This window comes from Engraulis encrasicolus, chromosome 16 (assembly GCF_034702125.1).
Source record: "Engraulis encrasicolus isolate BLACKSEA-1 chromosome 16, IST_EnEncr_1.0, whole genome shotgun sequence".
Lineage (NCBI taxonomy): Eukaryota > Metazoa > Chordata > Actinopteri > Clupeiformes > Engraulidae > Engraulis > Engraulis encrasicolus.
The window spans coordinates 2652274-2673427 of NC_085872.1; the positions used below are offsets into that span (position 1 = coordinate 2652274).

General features: G+C 40.8%; 1 protein-coding gene across 1 annotated transcript in view; it reads right to left on the minus strand.

Moving 5' to 3' along the window:
- The window catches only part of ugt8 (UDP glycosyltransferase 8), a 25811-nt gene extending 5382 nt beyond the window's left edge, over positions 1–20429 (minus strand). Inside the window, exons 1-4 of the mRNA XM_063219841.1 lie at positions 20159–20429; positions 9277–10100; positions 3100–3242; positions 870–946 (exon numbers count right to left, since the gene is read on the minus strand). Coding sequence (XP_063075911.1) covers positions 870–946; positions 3100–3242; positions 9277–10098 — 1042 coding nt within the window. The 5' untranslated portion in view covers positions 10099–10100; positions 20159–20429. The remainder of the gene's footprint in view (positions 1–869; positions 947–3099; positions 3243–9276; positions 10101–20158) is intronic.
- Between the last annotated feature and the right edge of the window lie 725 nt (positions 20430–21154).

The following is a 21154-nucleotide window of genomic DNA, read 5'->3' on the forward strand; positions in this document are numbered from 1 at the left end:
AATAATACATATGCAACCAAATCAATACAGTTTTAATTACTTTTAATTGTGTCTGACGGTGTTGACAAAAAACAAGGTATGATCGGAGAAAAGCCTGATTTCTGAAAAAAATACATAATGGGGAGATTGGCCTTGTGCATTTCTGAAAAGCCAAGACCTTAGTCTACGAGGATATACCATATAATTTTGTAATTCACTTTGTTTTTTTCTGTCAACATTACAACCTGTTTTAGCCACTTTCTCAAGAATCAGTGAGTTGGCACTTGGCAGACATAAGAAAGTAACCAGCAATTTAGTCACAATACATTCATCTTTCTACTTTTACTAAGGAATGTCAATTTTACGTATGTAAATTATGGGCAGGCAAGTTGACGGAAGCATACAAGAACGAAAGGCGAGAAAAGGGCCACAGGCCTAGGTGGCCTGGTGTGAGATGAAGACCATGTGAGAGAGGGACATGCTTAGACTATAAGCCTCTCAAAAATACAAACCAAGACAGAGGACAGGCCTTGTGCTCTCTCAAACAAAACTCATATTGTTGGCAAAGATGGTCTGAGCGGAAAAGAGAACGTGAAAGACGTCCTCCATGTCACCCCCACCCCCTCACACACCTCCCCACACACAAAATAAAGAATGGCCTACTTGAAGGGGGCACAATAAATCCTATGTAATTTCTTTACTTGCCGTGGAATGGAACATAGGTGTACGTGTGTGTGTGTGTGTGTGTGTGTGTGTGTGTGTGTGTGTGTGTGTGTGTGTGTGTGTGTGTGTGTGTGTGTGTGTGTGTGTGTGTGTGTGTGTGTGTATGTGTATGTGTGTGTGTGAGAGACAGAGAGTGTGTCAGTGGGTAATAGTTCCAACGCACTTACCCAGCAAATCATTCTGCGGCATCCAGTCTACAAGTTTTGTATTGTTCCCCAAATTGCTGGGAGGTACTCCGGAAAACCTGGGAGAAGAAGGGAGGGACTGAACTGTGTTTTTTGCAGTCTTAAAATAAAAGCATGGGCATCCGTATATCTTTTCCCATTAGTTGGTTCTGCTGCTCATTGAGCAACACAGAAACGCAACTATATCAGAACATAGATCGGACATCACAAACAAAGGCTAGATTCACTCGCAACAAGTCAAAGGGACAATTCAGACACACTGCGCTGCCAAAGACACCACACACACACACACACACACACACACACACACACACACACACACACACACACACACACACACACACACACACACACACACACACACACACACACACACACACACACACACACACACAGCCCAACCTTAATATCTTTGTGGGGCCCTTCCTATCTTTGTGGGGCCGTTCCATTCATATTAACCCTAACGATAGCTAAGGAATGCTAAAGCCAAACCAAAACAATCCCTAACCTTAACCTGTCAGTGAGGAAATGTTTACACTTTTACTTGACCAGTAACAACAAAACTACCCCAGAAAAAGGGGTCAAAACATGTGGGGTCCAGGATTTGGGCCCCAGCGTGTGGGTGTGCTCCAATAGCAATGGCCTCACGAAGCCAGAGTGGTGTAGTACACACACACACACACACACACACACACACACACACACACACACACACACACACACACACACGCACACGCACACACACACAGACACACACACACACACAGAGTTATAAATCCTCATTTGGCTCCCTCACCTACTTACTATACAGAAGCACCACAATCGTAGGGTTACATCCATCACATGATGTTATCATCTTTGAGCACATGACTAAGGGCGTGCAGTGCGCACAGAGGTTAGTCAGATCTTAGTTGAAATCTTTGCAGGTCGCAGGGCTACATTCAAGTCGAGTGAGACCGCAGAAACTAGAACATTTTTGACTAGAGACGATTTGGCTGAACAAAAGTCTAGTGAACTAAGGTGTTTGAAGCTCTGATGTTAATAATATGGAGATTTCCCCTTAAGTGGCAGAAACAAACCAAACTCTGGGCTGTTCTTGCACAGTGACACCTTGTACATAAAGCAGAGAGAGAGAGAAAGAGAAAAAGACAGGGAGAGAGAAAGAGACATTTCAGAGGTTTTAGTAGGCTAGTTGAATTTGGCATTTCTGTGAATGTTGGGCATTTTCTACTGAATTAACTGTAATGTTCTGGATAGTGATCACTTATGAAAGACGCCTCGACAGACCTGACTATGCAATTTCTCTCTATCCTATGCAAAGACATTGACATACACATTGCTGACATTTAACAAGGCATTCATACATTAAACTGAGAATGCGTTTCAGAAGGTCTAAGCCTCCTTGTCAGACAATGTTGTCAGGGGACATAGCTCACAACTTACAGCCCAGGTGAAGAACCATGCTGATGTAAAAACGCACCAAAAAAGTTGCATCAAACTATAAATATCTTCATCAACATCTGGGCAGTTATACCAGTGCTAATGTAAAAAGACCCTCAGTGTAACTGTATTTACAATTAACATTGTCTGCAGTGCAGTGATATCAAACCTGTGTCCATGTCACCAGTGCTTCCTCATTGGTTGTTAACAGACCAACGTGTCCCGCATTTGCAGTCACAACACACTAGTCAACTTGAAAGTGCCTTTTGATTTTCTTATTGAAGTCATTACACCTTAATTATTGTAGGCTACACAGAAGTTCACCACTGTATCGCAAAGCCCTATCTTAATTCAAATAAGGCAATACTATAAGGAATCTGAATTGTTGATCTTGTACGAGTTTAATGTTAATGGGTTATTTCTTTGTATTCTATTTTATTTTGCATGTCAGCAGCTCGTCAAGGGTCTTTCATCTGTGATCACTGGCTGTTTGAGCGACCTAGGAAATTGTGATGATAGGACTATTACTCTGAATCAGCTTACTGGCTGCCTGAAAAACAATTCAGGACGTGTGGTTAGAATACATATTTGATGGAACTGTTTGATTTTGGTGTGAGAGAGGTTTACAAGGGAAGCCCACCACTAGGGCTGCCATTTTTGGAAAACACCTTCTGGCATTTGAACTCAACAATACATTTTGTTCAGCCAATGAAGATTAACTAAATGGTATCACGATGAGTTAACACCAGTGGAAAATAGAAAGACTGTGTACCTCCAGATGACTTTCTGTTGCAGCCGTCCCAAAGCTCCGGCTAATTTGTGAGCGATGTCATCTGACAGATACTTCACTCCTGCACCAAATGACACGACCATAAAGCCATCCTTCTCTGTGTCCTTCAACCAGTCATCAAACTCCTAGAGGAGAAGACACAAACACACGTTAGAGACAGTTACTGTACTGCAGTCAAGTTTAAAAAAAATGCTACTTCATCACTACGAGTGTTATCACTAAGAGTGTACATTTTTTTTGTAATAAACATTGTCTGCAGTGCAGTGATATCAAACGTCTTTGATAAGAGCAACAGCATTGAGTGTTCAATATATCTAGTTAAGTTACTACAAAACCAGTGAAAGACAAACATATCTCAAATTCAACAATGAATTTCAAAACAGAATGTATAACACTCCTGATTATCATTCCAGTTTTCATGGGCCATCATGTTTGCTGTAAGGTGCACTGGTGGCCAGAGTAGGTATTGCAACTATGCTGCTCATTGACACTGTGCTGTCTACTGCCAAATTTGATCTTTTCATGAATATTTACTAGATAATAAAGTACCATCATATTCAGTAGTGTGACTAAGATACAGTTTTAGAGCTAAAAATGTCTATTTCTGGAAATTCAAAATGGCGGACAATGGAGAAGATCCCCCTTTTCATGTATGAAAAGTGCAGTTTTTCCAGTCTTAACCCCTTAAGACACGGCTTTATACATTTGTTGTTACCACTATGGTAATGACCAAGTCGTGGTGCATTACTAAAGGCCCTGTGTTATGTCATAGTATTGTAGTCCTATGGTAGTTACATTTCAATGACTATTACAGGGTGCCTCTGGAGGTACGGTGCGCATTAAGGGGCTACTGAAGAATACTTAGAATTTGGTGGTGGTGGTAAGTAATAAAAAAAGGTAACAGTTGTGAATGGGCAGTATTAATTCTGGAAATAAACTACTAAAATATTATACAGTGCACCTTTAATAGATTCCATGTATTTCAATTTCCTATCATTTCATACAAAATAGCCTATACAACTGCAGCATCCATAATTGACCAACTTCTAAGACAGGTTTGCCATTATTGTCATTTTGTCATAGCCCATAAGAGTCATTGAGTTCTTGCACTGAAATTAGCCATAAAACAGGGTGCTCATACACAGTAATGAAAGCCATGTCGGCTCTCTGAAAAGGTAGAAATGGGTCCATTGTAGTTCCCAGAGGCTTTCTCACAGACTAGGTGCTCCACAAGAGTTCAACAGTAGGAGTAGTCTGTCTTGTCTGAGGCAACCAGATATGTGAAAGTAATATGGCTGATGGCCTTATCTGGCGCTCCGAATTGACTGGCTAACGTTTCAGGAGCACACTGCGACGATACTGCAGGGGGTGTGCGGCCATACTAGTGCCTCACATAATCGTGACTGGTTCCTCGCTTAAGCATCTATATTAGTGCACTATCCCTGCCAGTAAACAGGCAGCAAGGCAGAGGAAGTGACAAATAGTAGTCCTTCTGACATGCCTTGAGGAGGGGAAGAGATGGAAGTGATGGTGATGTCGTGAGAGTAGAGAGGCTATAGAGGAAAATACTCTTGTTTGGTTCTTGGTGACATTGGTCACATTGCTTTGGCCACATTGCTTTTGACTGAATTTGAACAGTCGTCTAATTACGAAATGTGTAACATTTCCACAAGATGGGTTAACTAGGAATTTTAGGGTTGTATGGCTTTGTTGTAGGTTAGCATGTCTGTTGTTGCGCTTTCTTTCAGCTTTGTTAGCTGGTTAGCAGTTAGCTCTGCTGCATTTGAGGAGATCCAGCTGCAGAGCTATTGCCATCTTTCCCCTGGCACTGAATGGTGACCCGACACACAGAGCCCAGTGTCCATGGTCCGCGCTAAACAATGGGCACATTTACACACATACACACTCCACACGCACACACACCCGCATAATGCCCCGCGTATGCACAATGCCTCTTTTGGGGGGCTGGTATTCCAAAATCGCAACGGAGGGCCTTGAATCCCCCCACACTCCCATTCACCCAATTGATCTGCACACTAACACACACGCACTGCAGATAACGAACGCTTTGTGTTGGGTCACACACACTCCAAAATGACCTAAAGCTCATGCTGAATTCTTAATGCAGCATCAACCAGCACACTTGTAGCTTAACATTTCAAATAAAGCCATGTAGGCACACTATTTGAATATAATTTTTATAGCATATTAGCATTCAGCATGGTGCATTACTAATAGTATGCCCTCACAACAGAAGCACCCACTACTGCTTAATCCAGGTAAGAAGAGACATGACGCGCTACACTACAGTGTCTTCTCTGTCTGTTACAGCATACGGCAAGAACCTTCTGATGTGAGCCGCTGCTCTGTCACTGATGTGGGCTAGCAATGTGGATCAGGGAGTTTGCTGACGTATGACATTGCTGCCTCCCTCAGACTCCCATCCTCCCTCCCTCCCTTTCACATCTCTTTCTAGCTTGCCTGACCTCACAAGTCACACAAGCATTTGGAGGTCAAAAGTACCGTACTAAAGCCACTCAACCAGAAAAAGCGTAAAACAGCAAAGCCCCAAATTACCTTGAGTGTACTACATCTTCTTAGTTAGCTGTGTGTAGTGTACGGTGTGCCTACACGTTTATCTGCAGTGTTTTCTGAACCCTTCATGCCAGATCTGCCAATGCCGCCTAAATATGAGTGTAACGACAAACATTAGAAAGAATGGCTGACTTCATGTGAAGAAACACCAGTTCCCAATACTACACCAATATTAGCCCCTTAATGCACGCCGTACCTCCAGTGGCACGCTGTAATAGTCATTGAAAAGTTAACTACCATAGTACTACACTACTATGACAGTGCACAGGGTCTTTAGTAATGCACTATAAATTGGTCATTGCCATTCTGGTAACAGCACATTTATAATGCTGTGTCTTAACAGGTTAATACGCAAGTAGAATTTGTCAGATTTTTCACCAAAAACCTCACAAATTGTATCTGGCTGACATATGGGACACTGAAGCTGTCACTGAAACGTGGTGTGAATGCAACCACACCAGGCTAACAGAGAAGACAAGGCCAACCACGCTGACCCTTCAGAGCTAAACCACGGAGACTTATGAAGGAAATACACGCTTGAGAAATTTGCCGCAAATGAGGCACACATAAGCTTACTGGCCTAGAGAATCAACTGGCACAAAAAAACGCTCCATCAAACAAAACAAATATTATTGGAAGGCCAGGATGACAAGATATGGTGATATGAGCATAATCGTAAAGGGGAAACGTGAAGTACAGCACTGCAAGTGCAGCACTATTTCATAGTTTTGGTCCTGGCACACTAAATGCCCTATCACCCATGGAATAACTTACATGTGGAGGGGGTGGAGAGTTGATGGAGAATGGTTGTGATTTAATACCAAGGATATAAATTAATGCTGGATTTTGAATGCAGTGTGCTCTGTAGTAGCTGAAGGAGTAATAAGCAGATCATTGGCAGATGTGCTTCTTAAATGCTTAAGGCCGCAAAAATGCTTTGACAACTAACGTACCATTAGGGATGCACCGATACCAATACTGGTATCGGTATCGGCTCCCAATACTGCTCATTATACTCGTACTCGTACTCGTCAAGCACTTGCCGATACCAGCTACGAGTACTACTATTACTCAAAACAATGCAAAATCTTGTCATGTTCTGTGGACTTGAAATCAGCATGGAAAAAAGTGCCACCTCATACATTTACTAACATTTAAATCTACCTGGAAATGGACAATACAAATATCACAGGCAGAAAAAAACAAGGCCATGCATTTATTTTCATTGTATTTTGGTGGTCAAAAGGTATCGGTATCGGTACTCGGTATCGGCAAGTACACACATTAATGTACTCTTACTTGTATCGGTTTTCAAAAAAGTGGTATCCCTACGTACCATACTAAACATTACAGACATTACAGAAATTTCACAAAAGGCATAGGATGGGACAGGGGTTTTCAAACAGTAGTCCGTGGCACACTGGTGGCCCATGGCAATATCGTTGGTCTGTGAGTTGCTAGTAACTACTACAAATACTGTACATTCACTGTCCACTTTGCACCTTACTAGTAGCATGTCGGACCGCCTTTTGCCTCCAGAATAATGCCCAATTGGTTCTAAGGGGCCCAAAGTGTGCCAAGAAAATATCCTCAACACTATCTACCAGCCTGAAGTGCAGGGTCAATCCATGTGGCAGGGACAATCCATATTTTCATGGTGTTGATGCCTAATTCTGACCCTGCCATCCGTTGTGCTAGCAGAAATTGAGACTCATCACAGCAGGCAATGTTTCCAATCTTACAGGCTAATTTTGGTGAGTCTCTGCGATTTCTGGCATCAACAACCATGCCACATTGAAAGTAATTTAAATCACCTTTCCAATGCTTGGTTTGAACTAGAGTGCACATACGCAAAGACAGTGGACTGTGAGCGGACTACTGCTCAATCTCTTACTGGACTACTGCTCAAGACTACTGCTGAATGGTGGTCACTGGGACAAAATCAGGCCCAAAACTATGAAAACCCCCTGGGATAGGGGTGGTGGGGGTTGGCTAGGTATCAAATGCTACCAAAATCTCCTTTCCACATTAACTGTGGAAGTGGCAGATGATCACCAGTGGCAGATGATCAGATCACTAAAACATTTTGCATCTTCTGCACTAACAAGACTGCAGAACATTGTCATCAAATGTCTTTAAGCTAAGAACAATCTTCTCCTTTCAGCACCACAATGACAATGACATACAGTACAGTTCACTATCTCTGCCATAATTTGTTTAAACTTTCTGGAACAGGAATGACAATCTACTGAAATATTATCAATTACTAACCAATGCAATCATCCCAGTATTCTAGTAAAAAGAAACACCCCAGGAGTTGAAACTAAATTGACACACTACAGTCATGAGTCAGTTCTTCATTTTGTCCATGTGCCCCCAATTAACTTAAACCACATAACTTACCCCTAGGGTTCTCCAAACTGGTAAAGATGTCCATTGACCAAGTCGTAATATATTACTAAAGGCCCTGTGTACTGTCGTAGTGGTGTAGTACTATGGTAGTTAAGTTCTTTCAGTGACTATTACAACATTCCAGTGGTGGAAAGGTGTATGCTGAGGGTCTACACAAAAACAATTCCTGTCAATATCAAACTCAAACCTCAGCATGGAATATATCAACCTATGCATTGCATGTACCTGTACACCTGCATGAGGAACAGATCAGGAACAGGCTAATGCCTGGTACTTAACTCACAGGGAAGAAAGATTCAAAATGAACCTTATTGGTTTGTTAGTGCGTATTCAAAAATCACAAATTCACACAACTATAAATAAATCAACCCAGAGATTATGTCCCTGAACACACTGGCTTTGCTGCTGATGTGTATAAAAACACTTTGGCATTCCCTTTACAATGTGACAGAATAATATTTGTCGAATGTGTGCTGGCAAAATACCAAAAGATAACTTGAACACCAGATCATGTTTTTTGTATCATTATTAATTTTAATCCCTTTTTATCTTACCACCTTCCTGTCCAGGGACTACAGATGAAAATTAGCCTTAGGGCTATACTCTGGCTCAATTGTATGTTGTGCACTGTCCCTGTCAAATAAACAATAAATTAAATGAATAAATGAAATCATAATATCAAAATAAATACCAGAGGGGGGGAGGGGCGCTGTGACGCAGCACGCTAAGCCCCCCACATTTGGGCTTACATTGCCCACTGGGACCCCGGTTCGAGTCCGGCCAGGGTCATTTCCCAACCCTGCCCCATCTCTCTCTCCCAGTCATTTCCTGTCTACTCTCACACTGTCCTATAAGTTAATAATAAGGCCAAACCCCCCCCCCCCCCCCAAAAAAAAAAACAAAACAAAACAAAATGAATACCAACAGAACACAGTCACACACATAATGTCATAAAATGCCCAATAAATTCTACGCTCCCAATTCCCAATAAATTCAGGTATTACCAGTATTACCACTGACCAAAACCTAGGCCACTCATTTATGATAATATTTTAAATGAGTGACCTACCTTTTGGTCGGTGGTAATATTATGTATTATGTCGGATATAATATGAAGACGGTTTGGTGACACACCATGCACTTTCAGCTCACCTGAGGAAGAGGATTAGGAGGCTTGGTGAGAATGCCTCCAACGTAGACCACGTGAGGCAGAGTGGGCCTGGGAAACTCCAGGGCCATGTCTGTGCACAGCATCCACAGACGGCTGCCCTGTACCAGGTCATGCATGCTGACAGCTGGCTCTATGTTGTGTTTCTTCATGATGCGGTCGTACTTGGGCAGCACGAGATACTGAACTCCAAAGCGAGACACCAGGTAGACAGCCGTGTTGACCACGCGCTGCAGCAAGGTCATGCGATCTGTAAGCAGCGAGTTGAACTCTGGGACATAGCTGAGGGGTGCAGGGGCGCCCACTTCTGCTGGATACCACAGTCCTGTGCTGAACACGGCGTACTGCACACCCAGGATGTGTGCAATGACAAAGCCACACATCTCGTTGGGGTCGACCAGCAGCAGGTCGAAACTCTCCTGTTTGAGCTGCGCCATCACAGCCTCGCTGCCCACGACTGCGTCACAGTTCTGCGAGTAATGGTCCAAGATGTCGAAGAGCTCCAGAGCAGTCAGACGGCCGGAGAAAATGTTGCGCACTTTGGACTGCAGAAAGTCGTCAGCCGTGGAGCTGTTGAAGATGCCAGGATAGCGCTGGAGCCTGTAGTGTTCCGACTCCGGCACCTCCCGGCCCTCCGACACCAGGAAGACCGTGTCATGGCCGTCAGCGTGCAGGGCAGTGGCCAGTGTCTTAAAAATGTACAGGTGGCTCTCAAACATGATGGGAGGCACGACGACAATTTTGGCAGCCCAGGACCAGTTGAAAAACAACAGCAGCAGCGACGTAATGGCAGGCAAGGGCTTCATGGCTGAAGAAAGAAAGAAGGAAAGAAAGAAAGAAAGAAAGAAAGAAAGAAAGAAAGAAAGAAAGAAAGAAAGAAAGAAAGAAAGAAAGATGGGCAGGAAGAGATACATTTTTAAGACACTTTACTTTGCTTAGCATAGCTTCTTCAACTATGGCACATGGTTCATCATGACATACAAAACTATACAGTAAGTTAACACATTCAAAACCTGACTTAACAGACTCCACAGATTACTATCTTGTACATTATGCCTACCGATTAAGGTTATTATATTGGCTAATCAGTAATAACGAAAATGAAACAGCAGAGTGACTATAGAGTGGCAAGGCCTAATATGTACGAGACTTTGTAACCTTCTGCACTCAGGATTTGACAATGTAGCTTTTTACAGTCCCCCCATAATGGTGTCGGTTCCCACATCAGTTCCACTGTGCTTAACAATGAGCGACTCAGACGCATACCACATTGTTATTTTATGCCAGTGACAAAGATGACCAGCTGATGTCTATGTTGTCACCACTGTTTTGTGTGGGAAAAAAGGAGTGTTTTCTGGTTCGTCTTTTTTCAATGTGAACACATCAGTCAATATTAAGTGCAGCAACGTGCACCGGCACAGTTCTCTGTGGGCCTAAAAAGCCTTAGTATGACACACTTTGCTTGGAAATTTCCATTAGGTTACATTTTATCATTCCCAACCCAATGCCACGCATAGACTGATTAACAGCTTGAAAAATGCACACATCTTTTTACAAATATTATGTCAGAAAAGAGGTTGAATTTGTACAGGGGGTTTAACTCAGGGTGTGTCGATGGCCCATTTGTATAATAAGTGACTGATTCACCCTCTCCCGAGGCTCTTATTTATTCAGTGTGTGTGCTAACTCCAAAAGGACAAAGATCAAGGCGGATCTTTCTATGAGTCTTGGTGATTGTTACATGGCTTTTAACTGGTTGGAGCAATCTACAGGAATTTCCTCATTATTAAGTCTCTCCCTGACAATTTAGGCAAAAGCAGATAGGTAGGTTTAGTATATAAACAGTTTCAGTATCAGTGATTTTGCCTATGGACATTGGCAAACAATGTATGCAAATACTTCCAATCCTTAACTATGAGCAGAGGTAAGTGACGTGTGCAGTAAGATAGGTCACTATAGTAAAGTAAGGTAAGCGTACCCATTAAGCCCACCAAAATCTAAATTTCTTTATTTTTCAATCATCTTCACACAATTTTTTTGTGAAATGATTTCTTAAATAGTAAGATTTACCTCTCTTCTCAATGTTTATCACTGAGTTGATGAATATTTCAAAGTACAATATGAAGATTTTTTACGAGAAAAGTGAAAAGTCTGAATGGGCTTAAATGGTACCTTTGGTACCATTTAAGCCCACTTGTGTTCCAAATAAGCTCATATAGTTATTTCTCTATCAAAATACCTGGTGAGGTGTGTGAGTTGAGTTTAAACAGTGAGCCTACATGGCATAAATGGTTTCAGACCAAAATATTCTTCCAAAATGTAAGATTTGCTCAAAAAATAATGCATAAAACCTTACAGCATCTCTTACTTCATATACTTCATAAAATTCTTCATCCAAACAGAGAAATTTATTTTTTCTTATTGATTATTGTTAGTTCATTACATTACACCTTTTAAACCAACAACTTGAGATTGTACAGCACTTTTTATGTCCCTCAAAGGCATTTTTCATTAGCATGCATGCCAACTTGCATGCATTTCAATGGGGTGTACCATTTAAGCCCACCTAGTACCCATTAAGCCCGCCTATACAAAAAGCTATTTTATGGAAATAATCAACTCCACAAAACATTTAATGATGCATTTCTTTAAAGATCAATGCCAAACAAACTGGAATATGCTTAGAATTCATACCTAACCACCTTAAGTCTTACGGTAGAGTAAGATAAAGATGGTGTGTGGTTGTATCAAGAGAATATCGGCGTTTGCTCGCTCATAAAACACATCTTTCCATTTGAAGGGAAATGCTATAATTTAGTAAAACACTGCATGTATATATATACAAATCATTACATTTACCTCTTGGTTCACTAAATATGAAAGTATTTTTCAAACATTTGACTTGAACTAGCTGGAATTCTATGATTTCTGACATGTCCCAAAACAGCAAAGTTTTGAGGCGACTTCTTGTCAGTAGTCCTGAGACAGGATTCACTTGGACGGGGATAACTCAACGATAAAAAATGTGATTTGTTTGCAATAAAAAACATTTTGTCAGTTACTAAACCAGGGATTAAAGCAAAAAAAAGTCATCTGACTGAACTTTTTTACCGGTTAGGCACCCGATCGAGTATCACTCCGTAACCCAACGAAAACCACTGTAGCCAGGCTCTGCCCTCATAACGAAACATACACTGGTTTTATGCAAGGAATGGTGCCAGGCCAGCACTAGGCATAGGCAGACAGGGTTGTCGCCTAGAGCAAAATAGACCTATGTCTTGAGGGCGCCAGTAATACCAGAAAGTGCCACAAAATCAGAACTTCAACCAACATAACACTTTACACTTCACATTAACAAACATAACCTCCTTGGCGGAGGTAATGAATATTCATTATACACTCAGTAGGCCTATATACACACTCAGTATGAATGTACCTGTAGGTACTAGATCAGATGCTATGCTATGTTTACAGATGCCAATTTCTAAATACAAAAAAAGGAAAGAGGGAAAGGGGGCAGGCCTAGGCCACCAGATTGACTAGAACTGGCCGAGAATGGAGGGATAATGGATACTATATCAGACTGCAAACATTGAATTGCAATTTGGGGCATGTTTTGGTTATTTCCTCTTATTTCTACCCATTGTTTATGAATTGTTCAAAACATTATGCAGAATGGATTCACATTAAGTGTTGCTTCAAAATGGTCTAGCTGATATCACAGAATTATTGACTTGGAATTGCAATGCGTTGATACAGTGATCCCATTATGTTTTTTTTGTTGTAGTAGTAGGCTATATTTTGTCTTTCCCATCAGAATGGGCAAACACTGTTCTGGTGAAAGCACTGGTGCGCATTGCTTGCAGTTGTATTTCTGACATTTAAACTAGTTGGTTATTTTGTATGTTTTTCACTATTCGTCCTGTTACAAATAACTTGTTGATGTTTACAAACAGGGTGCGGTAGTCTACCTCTTGTGTTATACCGTTTTGAAAACCTATGCCTACCGGTAGCCTACTTTTTTGCTTCTCGTTGTGCGGTGCCAGGCACACGCTTACCACTGATTTAAAAAACGTCCCCGATTACTACACGCACTCATGTTCTATCCTACAAGCTGACACGACGCAAGCAGACACGACACAGTCAGACATACGTCTATATAACAAAAGTAGCACACTTTCCCAAGCTTGTCGCGCAACTGCCCACTCGAATCAAGACAAATCACCCACCTATCACTCCTGAGTGCGCAGTGCGCAAATAACTGAACTCAAACGAAGCTCATAGTCCGAGAAGATGGGCACAGGCATTGAGCCACTCAAAAACGAGCACACACAACTGTTGCTGCACACTATTCCAGTTAGCAAAATAGCATCACAGAGTAGCCTACAACAAGCCTTGAAAGTGAAACAAACACCGAAACGGCAATTATTGACCACCCATGAGAACACTGCTTCCCAGAACAAGACGTGGCATAAAATATTGGCTCTGCCAGGGATAGCCTCCGTGACCCCTGTAAAATGCAACCCATTTTCAACTTATTTCTTAAATATATCGGCAACAACAAAGTTAATATGCTATGATTACAGGTGAGATTGTAAATTATCCGTTGTCAGAAAGACAACTAAAGCTAGTTCTACACGTAGTCAGTCAAACGCGCTAAACTTTGAGGATGAAACGCATGTTATTACGCATGGTATATTCTAGCTAGCTGCCAATGATAGCCGTCCCATTGGGGCTATGAATAATGTTAGTAAAAGTCACAATGCTTAAAAGAAAAACTCTTCATGAAAAGGACATCATGCGCAGTCGAAGTAAACTATTCTTTTTTTTTCTAACTATCCGCCACGGCAGGTGCAATGATAATGGAAACATACGTGTCCTACCTTCTTCCAGCTATGCATTCCATGCGCATTATAAGCCCATATTGGAATATCAGTCCATTGATTGTCATTGCACTTTAAAGACATAGTATTACACTTATTTTCTTTTCTGCCATCAGCAACAATGTTGGCTATTTGATTTTTTAATCTCTCGCGCTGCGCCGCAACCGAATTGTTGACCGCTGGTGTACTTTTTTTTTTGGAACTCGGAAGACCAGGGGATGGCTCAAAACTACTGAGTGAATCTGTTGTATGACACAACCTGTGCTGGAGTGTAAAACTAAATCCGTGCACCAAACACACCTCTCGCCCCCTTCTCATGGCCAGGAGTGCTCTCGATTTGAGTTCAGTTGGAAAGTAAAAATTGTAAATTAATTGACATGAATTATAAGGACGGAAATCCGTCCAAACGAAAATCCAGTTGACGGAAATCCGTCATAGCGACGGAAAACTTTAATCCCTGCTAAACCCTTTAATTGGATAGGGTGATAAACAACAAAATCCACCTTTTCCCTTTCCTTAAATTGACCTCAAAGTTGAAAGTGGGCTTAAAGGGTACATGGGCTTAATGGGTACGCTTACCTTAGATGGCTGCTACAAAGCGGATTCCAAAAAAGTTGGGACACTTTGTATTTTGTGAATAAAATCCAAATGCTGGCAATTTCAAAACATTCAATATGTTAATAAGGTCGAGCATTATGTGCAGACAACATATCAGTTGTTAAAGTCAAGCAGAAATATTGTTTTGAGGTAATTATGTCATCATTTAAAATTTGACCCATGATTTGTTTCCCAAAAAAGTTGGGACAGGGCCAAAACATGTTGTAATAGTGGGATAATTCTAAAAATAACACTGGGAAGAATATTTTAAAATGAACTATATTGACTGCCAGCATGAATGCACAAATAAAATACCATCACAGAGAGGCTGTGGCACTCAGTAGTGAAGATTTTGAGGGACTAATTACTTATCTATTACACAAAAAGATTGAGTTATCAAAATTGCAGGCATATAAGGCCAATTTCTGTAATATAGAGCTCTGTGTAATCATTGCATGAGTTATGAGATCATGACATATTCGTCCACAACAAACAAACTATGACACTTCAACAATGACAGCTCTCTAAAAAATGACCATAAACACAACACTTGATAAATGCACATGATGCAGACATTAAACAGTGTTGCATGCGACAAAGCTCATTCTAGATGGACCTAAGACACATGTGAAACTGCCCTCTGATTACAGAATGGAAAATATTGCATCCTTTTTTAAAATCATGGAGTCATGCACCCTCCAGGTTATATAGAAAATGAATACTTCAGCTTGATTTAGTGGTCAGTCTGAAATACAGAATATATACCTATACCTGAGCGAGCCTGATGACGCACTGAGGCGAAACGCGTTGTTCGCTCTAATAAAACGAGCATAAAGTCAAGAATGTGTGCGGTAGACTTCTTTCCTTTGAAGTATTGAACATTCCTGCATCTACCAGCACCTAGGAGCTGTGCATGGAACCCTGAACTGTTGATTACAGTCTGAAATACAGCTTAATGATGGTAAGGGGGTGCAGAGGTGCCTTGGTTATGGTCTTCTTACTCATGTAGAGCATTAAAATAAATGATGAATAATATATACAGACTTTAAACAGCATACATAGCTACCAATGCATTATGTTTTGGAGCACCTCCTTTATATATTGCCCCATAATGGTGGCAAATTTCAATCTCTACTATGTTCCAACAGTGTGGTTCCATCATATGAGTAAACGGGTCACAAAATAGTTTTCTTGAAGACAGGATATGCCACATATTAAGCATAACAAGAATGTAAACAAGTTGAAGAACACACCTATCAGTTGAGCTGCTGAAATCATGTCTCACACATCAAAATTCCTAATTTTTTAATAAAATGATGCTATCAGTCAAAGTATTTAACTGTTCAGTGTCATCCCTTGTGTTGTGTTTAGTCTTATCCAATATAAAAAGCATTTTATTGGCCCCGTCCCAGCTTTTTTGGGATTTGTTGCAAGGGTGAAATTTTAAATGATGACATAATTACCTCAAAACAATATTTCTGCTTGACTTGAACAACTGATATGTTGTCTGTACATAATGCTCTACCTTATTAACATATTGAATGTTTTGAAAATGCCAGCATTTTGATTTTATTCACAAAATACAAAGTGTCCCAACTTTTTTGGAATCCGCTTTGTACATGCAGAAAGGAATTCAACAGTTGAATAGGTCACTGGGTGCACAAACAATGTCAACAGCAGCCTACACTGTGATACATCACTTACATACACTTACAAGCATAAAAAATGTAATGTTTAACATTAAGCTTAATGCATGTTTAACTATTTCCGTGAGAAATTCTGTCTTGGCCAACAGCCTACAGTATGTGCGATGTTTGTCAAAGCCTCCATATAGAAGTAATATAGATAGACATGCCAATTTCTTCATAACCCTCCAATGCAGACCTCTGCCACAAAAGATTAGTTAGATGGGACTTCCTTGATCTATTTACCCCACAACTAAAACACATTTCACCGAGTGAGGTTTTTTTTCACTTATATCTTGACTTTTTAAAGACATTAGAATGAAGGCAAAATGTCTTGTAACAAGTAAGTTAAGGATTGAACCAGCATTTCATCAAATCATTTTTGTATCCCTTTATGCAGAGTTGTATAAAGCAGAAGCAGAACTCTTACAGATGACTTACAACACCAGTAGTATGACATTATAAAGTTGAAAGAAACCCTGTAATATTATACCACTAGTGTTGTAATTACATCAGTAAGAGTACTTCTTCTTCTACTTTATACAACTCTGCCTTTATCATTACACAGCATGGCAGGTGACCTAATTTAACCGTTTGAATATGTGATGCTTGTCAACAAAAGCAACTAAAAAGTGATTTGACCAATACCAATACCTATGTTTCATATACTCTAAGACTTTAACTGTGTGAATTATTCATGTTAAATATAACTTAGCTCTAATTTTACTGATGTGCAGTGTACTTTGCCATTTGCTTTAATTTTTGGTTTAAGTACATTGATTCACCTTCATGTATTAATGCTATGAATAAGTTTGCTTTGTCTTGATGTGTGTTGGAAAAAGTATAACTTAACTATACAATCTGCTGAGTGTTTCCAAAGTTGTAGGCACCATCATTCGTTGTTTTTGCAATTCTATGCTTGCAGTTTCTCTCAAAGTACATGACTGCTCATTCCAATTCAACTGAAGCTGACACTGTACCAACCGGTGTGCTTGAAAATCAAAGTCAAAAACAATAATTAATGTCCTCTGTAGTACCCCACCTAATCACTTAACCAAAACTGGAGGTAGCCACCATTATTCATATAAAACACTAGGCTACCTTGACAACAAGGTGGAAATTATATATCTCCTGTACAGAATCTAAACAGGAATTTGTTGAATAAAGGCCTGGAAACCATCTGTAGTCTACTGGCTTCCTGGGAGACGTCACTACTAGGGTTACGAATAGAAGGGTTTGGTTACACTTCACTCAAATCCACTGAAATTGTAAGACAGACAGGCAAGAAGTGCATGAGTGGGATAGTGTTAAACTTAACAGTGCTGGAAAAAGACAGGATTTAAGTTAAGAACAGACATGAAAGAAATAGCAAACTTTTAAAAAGAAAAACGGACAATGTACTGTTGTGGTCAATCTATTAACTCTCTCAAGAAAGAGACAAAGAATAAGGCTAGTTCAAAAGGATAAAGAAGTGTTGCGTACAATATTTCTGTGATAATATGACCTGGAACTGTATTTTGTCAGACAGTACAGAATAATATGTGATTTGGCTTGTATCTCTACCATTGAGCTTGCTGATAATACTTCAGGAATGCATTTTTTAATATCTAACTTAACAATCTAGCTTCCTGCAGTCCCATTCGTCACCACAGATTCCAGTAAAACAGTTTCCACTGCATAAAATGCTTTATCACATGGACACCAAATGTCAATTCAGCTTCATGGCTGAATTTGACTTTCCTGTTAGGATATTTCCTTGCCCTCATGACACAAATAAATAAATAAAGGCATGCATGCTGTGTGTAGCTGCTTTCCCATGGCCAGGTTCCCCGTATAGCATTTAACAACATGGCCCTCATTTTAATTCAGCTACCAACCAAAGCAGGAAGACAGGACAGAAAACAATGTTTGAGGCACGAGATGCTGTGGCTGTACCCTAACACCATGCACACTGAGGTTCGGGAGAACAGTCCCTACATTTCAGATTTCTCAGTGAGCCTTCGACAACCACTGACTTAACTATTGCTGCTACTGTTGGCAAGAAACCCCTATCTGAACAAATATCACTAACATGTGTTCCTTACAAACATGCATCACTTGTTGTCAAAATACTGACCATGTTGCCAATAAGGTAATAACAATCATTCAACATCACACAAAGCTCCACCCCCAAGTTACACAGAGACTGGGTGATAGGGAACTAACAAAGAAACCTGTTCAGCAAGATTTCTGTTTCCTGTTCCTTCACGTGTAGTAGGATGATTTGCAACTGACATACAGGTAGTGAATAAGATAGAGAGGGAGGGGGTGACTGTTGCTAAACTACTACACATAAGCTCTGTAATTTGTCTTTTGACTTAGGTGATGTTTTCATGTGGTAGATTCTAACTAGGTCTGATGGAGCTGCCATGTTCATCTATGTGATAGTAGTAAAGGCCTACTGTTAGAGAGTGAAAGACTTGTAGGTTTGTCACTGAAATATGTCTCAGTCTTGTCTTGTGTAGTAGCTGTGCTGCTGGCGTGAGTCTCTATCCGTACACACTTCAACCGGTCACAGAAGGGTTCATGCTCTCCTGGTCAATACAGAGAATGCAACGTTTGACGATTATTTGTTATTTTACCGATTTTATTCGGAAGAAATTTGGCAGTGCGTGTGGTCATAGCACCTGTTGATCGAGTTACTTGCCATGGTAGTCAACGCGGTCGGTTTCTGTGCCCCAACACCACATTCACCAAGAAATGTTACGAAAAGTTTCCTTTGCACAGAGTTGCCAATTTCACAAAAGGACGTTTGAGAAACAATTTCGTCAGCTCATGAACTGTTGATTTGCCAGTCGCTAAGTCAGCATAAAACGCATAGGCCTACCTTAAAAAAAAACCACACACATACAACGTACTCTCATTCGTTGTGGACAGAACGGTATCTTATCAATACAGGTATGAGAGTATTTCACAACAACAGGTATTTCCATGGCGGTCACATGCACTTGCCCTTATGAACGGACTGAAACTCGTCACGACACTTATCTGGATGGTGGATGAGAGAAGGCATGCGTTACATAGTTTTGTAATTCTGAAGTCTACCTGTGCAGGTATACTAATTCGTTGCTAAAATGCAGATGCTGAAAAGAGACCACACCATTGACAAACATTCATGGTGAACTTTCTTGTGCAATTTCAAGTAAATTAGTCCTACTCAATACAGTCACAAACAAACTAAATTATATGATTCACTATTAATAAAGAAAATCGGTCTGCTCTATCCAGACTTGCACAACAGAACAAAAACAAAGTATCTTTTCAAATGTTCCAAAGTTGATTGTTTAGTTCTGGTTAGATTTAGTAGGTCTGATGAACAAAGCAGGGGACCGACCTGTAGCAGAGAGGAAAAAAGTATTTATTCTTTCCTCTTAGCCTGTAGCCTACCTACGAGACCTAATTACGCATCGCCTATTTTGTAGACCAGTACTTAGCCTATTTCAAGGTCGGAAATAAATAGTGACAAATCAGTCACAAATAGATGTCGTGGGGTCATTATTTTACGATTTGAAGTAATACATTGCCAATTCATACAAATCATTCAAACATACTTCACCGCATACAACCACACCGCAGTCGCTGAGTAGGCTATGACCGCAAACTTGGGGGAAAAGGTCGCTACACACCTGTTGTCCAGAAGCGCGCCATGCGCAGAAACGTACCTTTCTCATGTGTCCCTGGACGTGTCTGTGCTAGAAACGCATTAAAACCCTTCGGTCCCCCTAAGAAAAGAAAACTGTTCTGTGTCCGATGGATAAATCCACCTAATATGATGACTTAGCAGAAACTGCCAATTTTCACGCAGAAATACGGTGGGGGGAGAGCAGCGATGGAAGGCGACACTGGTTGTCACCCGGGAGGCGTGGCGAAGACGCCCTGTTCCACAGCTCATCAAGGCGACGGCGGTTTGGATAGAAAACAATAGACAAGAACCCCACCTCTGTGTCCCAAAGGAGAGACGCCAGGTACCGCTTACACCACCAACACCCGTCCGTTGAGTGGTTACTATTAACTGCCACCGAAATACATCAGACTTGAGCTACTCGAAAATTACTTTCCTGTAACACTGACAAAAACACTACCCTTGAACTGATAGTTTAGTTCCACGCATATCTGATGTATCCAATGTGAGCATGCATTTATTGTAATTATCAAGTTATTATTAGTTGCCTTGTTATACTGTACACATATTAAAATGGATTTGCTATGAAAACATTAGCCTTCTGTAAAGCGCAATATTGTTTGGGCTGTGTGATACCACGACACTGGAAGAAAGCTGTAGCCTAGGGTGTGTGTGTGTGTGTGTGTTTGGGGTGGGGGCATAGGAACGAGAGAGAACATGACGAGAGTTTGTGAATCATTGATGATTGCCTATCATGTCAGATATTGTTTCTTTGCTTGTGGCAAACTGCAGTCCTCACCTCAGCCTTAGGAGGAAGGAACCACGTCCTAAAAGAGTATGAGGTCCTCACCCCGGCACAAGATAAAACCCAACAGACTAGTAGACCTATTTCATGTGAAAAGAAGATCCAACTGTTCTACACCAAATGCACAAATGTATAAAACACATATACTTTGGCTGAACTGCTTCAGCTGATGTTGAGAGGTGGCATTAGCAAAGAAATATAGTGTATTAACAGTGTTATCAACAAACAGAA